Consider the following 10,499-nt stretch of genomic DNA (forward strand, 5'->3'; position numbering starts at 1 on the left):
TTTACTTCAAAAACAGCGATTTTATCCTCTTGTTGCTGGAAAATATTTTTGTTATTAATAAAAGTCGTGGGGCAACTTTGACAAGTATCTTTGCTCCTGGATGTGTGAGCTGCGCAATCTCTGATATGTGTGTGTGTGTGTGTGTGTGTCAGTAAGCAGCGCATTAATATAGAACGATAAGTAAAGGCTCTAATTCACACTAGCATAGGTGTGTGCATTGATGTATGATGACGTGTGATGGCATAGTAGTGGTGTCCCAATTCTTAGGGGAATATTTTGTCAACCAAAAAAAAAAAGGTTACACTGGTCAATTTAAATAGTCCGTGGTATAGGCAAACTGGTCCACTTTGTATGCCAAGCACATTTTTGCTCATGTGAAGATGACATTTCTGTCAATATACCAACGCGCGTGAAGTACAAAGCCTCTACATTATAAATAATAGTTTAATTAAAATACATCGCGAATATGGAAACTTTAGGATTTGTGCCGAATGAGAGGTAGGCTACGTCAGCCCAGTTAACGTCTGGTACTTTCAGTTTCGCTTTGTTCTGGTTTATATATTTTTAGTTCATTCTTGTTCTGTTCTTAATACCGTTACATTTATATGATTTGTTTTGGAGTGGGACCTTTGTAGTTTAGTTCCAGCAGTTTTGAAAGATTGATTGTTTAAATAAATAAATAAAAAATCTCGTAGGAAAATGTATATCTAAAATACATTAAAAATAATAAAAATTGGAAAAAATTCAATTCAATCATAGTATAGGTATAAATATGCAAAACATATCTGACTTAAATAAGTAACAGTTTTAATTAAATGCGCATCCTTGCTTATTTTACAAAATCACAAATGTTCTGTTATTTTGAGTGTGCAAAAATAAAAGTAAACACTTTGTGCTTTCGAATTATGTCTTACTCACTTTGTATGCCAAGCACATTTTTGCTCATGTGAAGATGACATTTCTGTCAATATACCAACGCGCGTGAAGTACAAAGCCTCTACATTATAAATAATAGTTTAATTAAAATACATCGCGAATATGGAAACTTTAGGATTTGTGCCGAATGAGAGGTAGGCTACGTCAGCCCAGTTAACGTCTGGTACTTTCAGTTTCGCTTTGTTCTGGTTTATATATTTTTAGTTCATTCTTGTTCTGTTCTTAATACCGTTACATTTATATGATTTGTTTTGGAGTGGGACCTTTGTAGTTTAGTTCCAGCAGTTTTGAAAGATTGATTGTTTAAATAAATAAATAAAAAATCTCATTCATGTCTTAAATTTTATTTTAAAGTGTGTCATTATTCCAATATTAGCTACATTAAAATAAAGCCCCTACTAGTATCCACTGTCACTAGAACCTCACATTAATTAACATTTTTTATCTGCTGTTTCAGGTACTCATACTTTGATGGGGCTTGCAACTTACATTACAGGAGAAAGAACATTTAGTGCTACAATTATGTTGGATGACATCACTGTAGGATATTATAATTCAGAAACAAAGATCTATGTTGCAAGAGGAAATTATACAAATGAAGATGATGTCATAGACCCAAATGACCTCAGGTCTGTAAGTGAGAATCTGCTTGTTCATTTTATAGAAAGATCACATCACCTGAGACCTGACAACAACACAGAAATTGAAAGTAAGTTCAGTTGGCTAAAGTGATCAGCTCAGATATTGCATGAATACTTTATATCACTGCATGACTGTGTTTGATGTTTATGAATGAAAGATATGTGAAAACATTAAGATATATGAAAATTACTGTATATTAAGTAAAAAAGGGTTTGGTTTTGTAACAAATACACTGTTAGTTTATAATAGATGTAATAAAATAATTCAGCTGTGATTCACACTAAAAATGAACTATTTATTTATTTTATTTTACACATGGAGGAAAAACATGTTTCGTCTCTCAGGCCTTCTTCATTGTGATCTCCACCCACTATTTAAACAATTAATTATATTCTGACATCATTATCTATCAACAAGATTGACTAACATACTAACCACATCAACTCATGTGTCTCATAATAAAAAAAAAAAAAAGTGCCACATTGGTTGTATGGGTTATTCCGCTGTGCCGACCCTTGATGGGAGCTAACTGAAAGAGAAACGGAGAAAGTTTATTGCAAGACTTCATAGGGCTCCTGAGGCCAAGTGTGTCTTTATTTCCTAACAGGTCATGAAGTTCATCAGGTGATGGTTCTTTGTGAACAGAGTGACAATAAACTTGGACAAATAATAAGCAAAACTGCTTATAGAGGCTCAACGTTTAATGAGCTGTGTTTTTTTGATGGCAAATTCACATATCAGGTATTTTCAAATTACACGCAACCAGAAATAAAACACAATCTTGAAATGTCCAAGCTGCGTCATGAGAAGTTGTATTACCCAGCCTGCATAAAAACACTGAAGAATTACCTTAAAAAGAGAGAAACTCAACTAAACAGAAAAGGTATAATGCAATCTACAATCAATAGCCATCATTTATTAATTTATAGGTAATATTCCCTTATTACTAATTTTTCTCTGCCCGTCTTTCCTTCTGCAGTGAAACCGCGAGTGAGACTCATCCAGAAAGCAAACTCAGATTCTGGAGGGTTTCGTGTGAGTTGTTTGGCAACAGGATTTTACCCTCGTCACATCAACCTGACCCTGTTCAGAGACGGGCAGCCTGTAGCTGATCATGAGATCACTGGAGGAGATCTGCTGCCCAATGCTGACGGGACGTACCAGATGAGGAAGAGCATGGAGATCAGAGCTGCAGATAAACACAGATACACCTGCTCTGCCACACACCTCAGTCTGGACAACAAACTGGACGTAACTTTGGGTAATGAGCTCTTACAGAAAACACAATCTAACAAACAAACACAATTCAAGTCAGTCTCTCAGTCTGTGGTTGATGGTTCAGAGTTTGATCGCAGGGAACCATTTAAATCTGTGATTAATTCAGTTCTGACAGTTTTGGCTGTTTGGTGTTTGGCTGTTTGGTGACAGATGTTGGTGTTTGGAGCTGCAACTGCAGTAATGAGGTGTGAAAACTATGTGACAGAACTGTGTTTCTAAACGTTTTGTGAACTTTTTTTCAGAATCTGATCCAAGTGAACTGTTTAAATCAGTGATTCTCTCAGTGCTGATAGTTTTGGCTCTGGTGTTGGCTTTTGGGATTGGAGCCATCATGTATAAATGCAGGAAGAGACAAGGAGGTAGGACAAAAACTGAAATCAATGATAATTAGTCTAGTTTTGTTTATAAAATTGAATTAATAGATTGTTATGAATAACATCCTTTTGATTTTGTAGATTCATTCAGAAGTGGTTATTCTGCTGCTTCTAGTAAGTACATACTTTAAACTTTTTTATTTTTTGCTAAGTATATGAATGAAATAATTTTTGTTATCTTTTTGCATATTCAGATCATTGATTAAACTTTTTTTCAGCATCTAAAGAACAAGTTGAAACGGCAACATAATCAAATTAAATATAATGACTTGAAGCTACATGGATCAACATCTGCAAACAATGAAAAAATGAGTTTACGACAGTTGATTATCTTTATGATGAAAGATACTATCAGATGCCAAGAGTAAAGTGTGAGGATTTAAATGCCTAAGAGTTCAAAATTGTTAGTTTTTATGTTGTGGTCTGCACAAATCATTTTTTTATTTAACACAATCTGTCAATTTTGAAAGCTCCTTTCTGCACTTTAAATATAAGCATATATAAATTTGTTGTCTTAAATATTAAATGGTTTGTTCACAGAAGTGACAAATGTAATAATACTTTTTGTAATCTTTCTAATTGACAAATAAATAAATAAATAAAAAAGAATATATATAAAAAATAAAAGTAATTTGTATTCTATAATATGTTTGGCTATATTTTTCTAATGATAACTTTATGATTGGTTTATATTACTACAAACACTTTTTCCATTTTTATTACAGAATAGGGCAGAAAATATATTTTATAGTTTCTGTACTGTAATAAATGATAGGTCAATTAGCACTGCATCATTCATATACTTTATTTATTAATTACTTGGAGATGACTTGAAAAACACACATAAACCATATATTGTCACAATCATGTATTTATTGTCTTCACGTTCCATTGGTCAAAATGTTTCTGATTTTTATTTAGCTTAGCTACAGCAATAGCTGGATGACTTTGTCCATATTAGGGATTTCTTGGCATGCATAAGTTATTATTTCTATGAGTCAGTTTTGGATTTTCTGGTACATTTCAAAATAGTTAACAAAATTTACCCATGTAAAGTAGCTCTTTCTAAATTCATGGAAATGATTGAATTCATTGACAAGAGTTGTATTTTCTGTACCGCACATGAGGAAGATGTTTCTCATTTGTTTTATAATTGTGATTTGTCTTTTAGATTTTGGTCTGATGTTAGTTCCTTTTTATTTGTTCAAATAAATGTTAATTACTCTCTTTTAGTTCCCCCACTGTAGTCCTTGATTTTACCCAAAGGAAGAAGGAAGATAATTTGAACTATTGTTTAGTTGTGCATATGTTTTTTTTTTTCTTTTTTCTTCTTTTCTTTTTTCTTCTCTTAAATGCTGTCTTACAGATCAAGATTGCTTTTCTTTCTTGTGTATGTGGATTTAATTGTTAATTTTTTTGTAATGTTCAATCATTTTTTCAATAAAAAAAAAAGAAAAAGAAAAAAGAAAAGTTTTGGACTTTCTGCGTGAGAGCGCCCTCTGGCTTCGAGTATGAATGAAACATACACTGCATGAGAGTGTTTAGCGCTCTTGTCTCTTTGAATTTAAATCTAATTTTATTCACAGTGATACATTAATGTGAACATTAATGTGAATGTCATGCCACAAAACAATATGATCAGAGGAAAATCTTTAAACAACAACAAAAAAGTTATTATTTCCAACTGCCTGAAGGTTTATTTTTTTCCCAAGAGAAACTATACATTATTTTGCATACTAAATAGATGCACAGTGCAACACCCATTACAATTCACTGGTCAAGACCTAAAAGTCTTCTGGAAGTTGGCCACTGTTAGTTTTCTTTAAGGTTTTAGACACATGTGAAAAGGAAAGTAAAAAACTGTTTGTGGTGCAAAGGCTGCCATCCATTTCCTTTTAATTACCTAAATATTAAAAGCTGTAAAGCTCAGTCAAAACACTCACTAAACTACAACCAAGGCTGGAACAAGTTTATTTCAAAGCTGATGACTTGCAAGCGAATGCTGACTGAAAATATACAGTACTAGCCTCCATGTCAGTAATATGGACATTCCAATAGCTGCTCCAAAAGCTAAGATTGGAAAAAATTCTATAAAATAAATTTTTTGTAAACTTAAATTTGCTAGGTCTTAGAATATGCTTTTAGCTATATCTTCTCAACCAAATTCACTCATTCTGCAATTTTTAAGTGTAACTTACATAAAGTCAATCTCTCAGTCTGTGGTTGATGTTTCAGAGCTTGGGGAAGCATTTACATCGGTTCTGACAGTTTTGGCTCTGATGTTGGTGTGGCTCTGCATGTGTTGATGTGCAAGAATGACAAGAACTGGTATATGAGTATACATACAAATAATGAACATGATTTTAAACAACCAATCTTCCTTTTGACTATTAAATGTGGTTATTCTACTGCTTCTGGTAAGTAGTTTAGTTAATTGGTTATTTTTTAATATAGAGCACTGAATAAAATTAGGTGAATTATAGTAAGTTTAGGATTTTGTCATCATTGTACACTCATTAAACATTACATTTCATTTTCAGCATCTGAAGAAACTGAGGACACAACATTCAATGTCAATGTCATGACACAAATCAATGCTGATGAGTGGAGAAACATCTTCAAACAGCAGACAAAATATATTCTGGCAAAGTGTCATAATGGTTTCTTTTTCTTTCTTTCTTTTTTCAATAAATCTTGTTCACTCTTTTCCTCTAATTTGGCATGTTCAATCAGCAAATGTACAATACTACAGTTCCCACTATAATTCAGTGGGTGCATGAGGCCTATAATGACATTATGTCTGCAAGTCAGTCATTGTCAATTAGATCTTTTTTGATTTGCTGACCTAAAATAGAAAGTTGAAGAAAAGTTTCAGGTGTAGATACTCTGAGCCATTATTACACTATAACTGCTATTTTTATTCATTTATTTGTTAGTGTTTTTATAGTGTGACATATTTGTATTATATTGTATCCTTCAATCTTATATATTTATTGTAACATAAAATTTAAAAAAAGTCAGTTTTCTTAATAAAGGGTCATTATTGTAATTGTTATTATTTTAATGATTATCAAAAGCAATGTTGTAATCATTTTTATTATTTTATTTTATTCATAAAACAATATCTGTTAAAACTCCAGAGGACCCATGATTAATTCGATTTTTTTGGTTTGACCAACAACTTGACGTCATTACTGAGCAACTCTAATACACATAGGCATTACATATAGGCCTAGTATATTAATAAAATTGTTATTAGCATAATAATCATTTTAAAAATTATAAAAAATAATTCAGAATTTGAATAATCCACAAAATTAGTTGAATAGGCAATTCTGGATTTCTTAATCCGCCCCCCCCCTTCATTTTCAGCTTCATTAGGCCTGTTTTTCGTCAGATGTAGCGCTGGGACGTTTTCAGGAAATTCGAAAAATAGGTCGAATGTCAGTTTTTTGTCAGAATTAGGGTTAGGGTAACATATTGTCTATCATCTCTGAAAATATCTTGGCAAAATTCACTTGTTTAGTGCAGAAAAATAGCGATTTATTGCAGCAAGCAGAAAAGACTGTCTTTCTCTTATGTTAAGAACACGCTGCAGAGGTGCTTTCTCTTAACACCACAAAAACAGTTAACCTATCAAAATAAACCATGTAACATATATAATAAAGGTGTATCAATGCACATTTCCCGCCTGTCCTGTGTAAACTACGGCACGCAAAGTAAAAAAAATGTTTATAATTATAATATTTTTTAATATCGTGAGATGGCGGAGCGCAAGAAAACAACGCAGTCTGACTTACAGGTCCTACACATGCAGTTCAATTGCATCTCTTGTCAGAGATTTAGTAGTTTATATGGTATCAGGTTATATATCTCTAATGTGGAACATTCCTGTCTTCCAAAGAGAGAAAAAAAAAACACCAACATTTGGTTTGACAGATGAATTTGTGCCATAGAGTTTCATTGGTCACACAGGACAAATTGTTATCCTTATTTGAGCTTCATGCTTTTTCCTAAAAATCGTATGTATTTGTACAAAAATTGTAAGACATTCTAATAAAATCTCAGCCCATGAGATTTATTATTATTATTTTTTGCATACTGTACATTAAACCTCTCATAAAAAAATCACATGAAGAATCATGAAATTTATGTTATATCATCATGACACACAGCAACATGAATGAGAGGAGAAACATCAAATAACAGACAAAATGTAAGTTTTGCCTTATAAAAAGGCCACTTTGATAAATGGTCAAAGGGGTTTAAATTCAATATTTAGTAATATGTAATTAAATACACTACCTTTGCATATAATTACAAACTTTATGCTTCACAACTTCCACAATAAATCAGCAAGTGAGACCTAAAAGTCATGTGAGTAGATCTATTTATGCAGATCTAGTAGTTGGCCACTGTTAGTCATGGTAAACAGAAAAGTGGAAAAAAGTTTCAGACAAATGTGAAAGTACGAGTCAGGACCTGTTTTTAGTTGTCTACCATGCATTTATGTTTTACTGACTACATAGTTAAACATGAAAAGCAGGAAAGCTCAGTGACAGTCAATACCCACATGCGTGGAACAAGATTGTAGTTTGTTTCAAAACTGATAATTTGCAAGTGAGTGCTGACTGAACGCATAAAGTATATCTTTGCAATATGAACAAATATCTTCTACTTGGTATGCTTTTACTTCCGATTTCAGCTCCAAAAGGTAAGATTTCAAAATATATATATTTTTAACACCGATTTTTTGTAAGTTGCACTTTGAATCAGCTTTAGAAATATCTCAACCAAATTTGAATATTGCAATGTATTTGGTATACGGAAAGGCTACAGTATTAGTAATGAACATGGCAGAAAGAAATGAATTGCAAGATCAGTATCTCAACAGAACAAATGCACTTCCAGTATAGGCTAACCTATGATGGCTAGACTGAACAGCACAGTGAAAGAGAAATGTAAATGAAAACAAAATAACAGGATTGGTCTATAAATAGGTTTTTAACATTGGGTGTTATTTTTAAACGCACGAAGAGAGTGAAATGTCTTTTACCTTTCTTTTTCAGTGATGCCTGATTAATGTTTGTATTTGTTTATACATTTTTTGACTGATTAAATAAAAGTAGGGGCTAGGTAATGCTAAATCGTACACAAAAAGAATCATGATTTTGTTTTTGTTGCTGTTTCCATTTCCCTGTTATTTTCACAGGCTCTCACTCATTATGGTTGCTTGCAATATACATTAAAGGACAAACGGCATTTCCTGAATTAAGCTATGTAGTGCTGCTGGGTGATATAAGAGTTATGTATTATAATGGTGAGTTGAAAACCCTTAATCCAAGAGGAAATACAACAACTGAAGAAGATGTGTTTGATTCAAATGTTCTTCTCAAAATAAATGATGACATACAATCATCTTTCTTGAAAAAAAGTGCAGTAACAACAAATAACTTAAATGAAACTGATGGTAAGTATTGTAAACAATTACATAACCATTTGAATTTGATCACTTTAATAGCGATAATAATAGTGGTAGCATTTGTTTTGTGATTGGGAAATATCTAAAATTTTGTATGAACACTACCCTAAAATGTCATCTCTTCATTAAAGGTGTCCTTGCCCTTCAGCAGCTGGTTGTGTGTGAGTTGAAGGACGATGGTGAACTGGGACAAATGATCACATGGAGTGCTTTCAGAGGATCCACTATATCTGAGCTGCTGTATGTTGACAAGAAGTTTACATATCAGGGTACTTTAGACATCTCAGCCCGAGTGCTGAATATTCATCTTGAAATCAGCAGGAGGAATCATGAAGTTTTATACCAACCATTTTGCATCAAAACACAAGGGTTACCTGAAAAAAAGGAGAACTCAAATCAATAAAAACTAGTCAAGAACAAATGTTATCATTTATATTTTGGATTTTTCAGACCAATATATATTGAAATATATAATGATATCTTTCTCTTACCTTTTTTTTTTCTTCCAACAGTGAAACCTAAAGTCAGGCTCCTCCAGAAAGAACTGTCTTCTGGGTTTCATGTGAGTTGTTTAGCAACAGGATTTTACCCTCGTCACATCAACCTGACCCTGTTCAGAGACAAGCAGCCTGTATCTGATCATGAGATCACTTGAGGAGATCTTCTGCCCAATGCTGACTGGACGTACCAGATGAGGAAGAGTCTGGAGATCAGAGCTGCAGATAAACACGGATACACCTGCTTTGACACACCTCAGTCTGGACAACAAACTGGATGTCACTCTAGGTACTGAGGTATCCATGAGAAAAATAGTAAAATATCCCAGTATCTCTAAGTTTCTAATATGTTTGTGAACTTTTTTTTATCATGTTTGTTTTAGAGTTTGATCCAGGTGAACCATTTAAATCAGTGATTCCTTCAGTGGTGCTAGTTTTGGCTCTGGTGTTAATGTTTGGAACTGGACTCATCATATATAAATGCAGAAGGAGGCGAGCAGGTAAGAACTGAAGTGAATGATAAATCATTGAGTGATATTTTTTTGTAATCTTTAATTGGCATTCATACTTCTATTTTAATTTTCTTTCATGTTATAGCTTCCTTAAAGAGTGATTATTCTGCTGCTTCTAGTGAGTAGACTACTTTAAATGATTTATTTGCACTTGCAAATGTCTTCTGACCATAAGTTACTGTCTAAAGAGCAGAATTTTTATTATTATCGTTTATAGTAAAACCCATGTAATTCACTATGCTGGATAAACAAAATGATTGAACGATAATTTTACTTTCTTCTAAATCAATAAATAAATTATTTTCCAGCATCTGAAGAAAGCATGGACCCAGCATCCTGAAGTTTGTCAGTTCTCTGAAGCTACTTTTAGTTCCCTTTCATGGGAACTTCGAACTGCGTCCTCTAGGGGTCGCTATGGGGAACGCCTCGTCGTGACCCGTGTCTGAAGCATACATTGAAAAAACACCAACTCGTTGGCCGGTGACAACCATGACGTCACTACTGGTGCGACTATAGTATAAATAGGCACCGGGAGCACACATCATTCTCTTCTTCGTCTTCATTGACTGTTTTGTTTGAAGCGTGCGTTTCTGTGGTAAGAGCGATCTCTCGGAGAGGCTTTTATTAACAGAAAAATAAAATAAAAACAGGGAATAAAATGTTCAAAGGGAAAATGGTGTTCAAAAATAAACAGGGGATCTGGTGTCCTCGTCATGCTGCGGGGTTCGTGAAGGGAAGGGCAGTGGTCAGGAAGGAAGGAAGGGTCCAGGTAAGGGGC

General features: G+C 33.4%; 1 protein-coding gene and 1 pseudogene across 1 annotated transcript in view; both read left to right on the plus strand.

The window, feature by feature from the left end:
- Positions 1–3,705, plus strand: part of LOC107654136 (major histocompatibility complex class I-related gene protein-like) — an 8,270-nt gene extending 4,565 nt beyond the window's left edge. Inside the window, exons 2-7 of the mRNA XM_016441073.1 lie at positions 1,394–1,645; positions 2,186–2,461; positions 2,558–2,839; positions 3,099–3,215; positions 3,312–3,344; positions 3,449–3,705. Of these exons, the coding sequence (XP_016296559.1) occupies positions 1,394–1,645; positions 2,186–2,461; positions 2,558–2,839; positions 3,099–3,215; positions 3,312–3,344; positions 3,449–3,480 (992 nt within the window). The 3' untranslated portion in view covers positions 3,481–3,705. The remainder of the gene's footprint in view (positions 1–1,393; positions 1,646–2,185; positions 2,462–2,557; positions 2,840–3,098; positions 3,216–3,311; positions 3,345–3,448) is intronic.
- A 4,184-nt stretch (positions 3,706–7,889) lies between these two features.
- Positions 7,890–10,080, plus strand: LOC107654106 (hereditary hemochromatosis protein-like; annotated as a pseudogene).
- The last annotated feature ends 419 nt before the right edge of the window (positions 10,081–10,499 follow it).

This window comes from Sinocyclocheilus anshuiensis, unplaced genomic scaffold (genome assembly GCF_001515605.1).
Source record: "Sinocyclocheilus anshuiensis isolate Anshui unplaced genomic scaffold, SAMN03320099.WGS_v1.1 scaffold115, whole genome shotgun sequence".
Taxonomy (NCBI): domain Eukaryota; kingdom Metazoa; phylum Chordata; class Actinopteri; order Cypriniformes; family Cyprinidae; genus Sinocyclocheilus; species Sinocyclocheilus anshuiensis.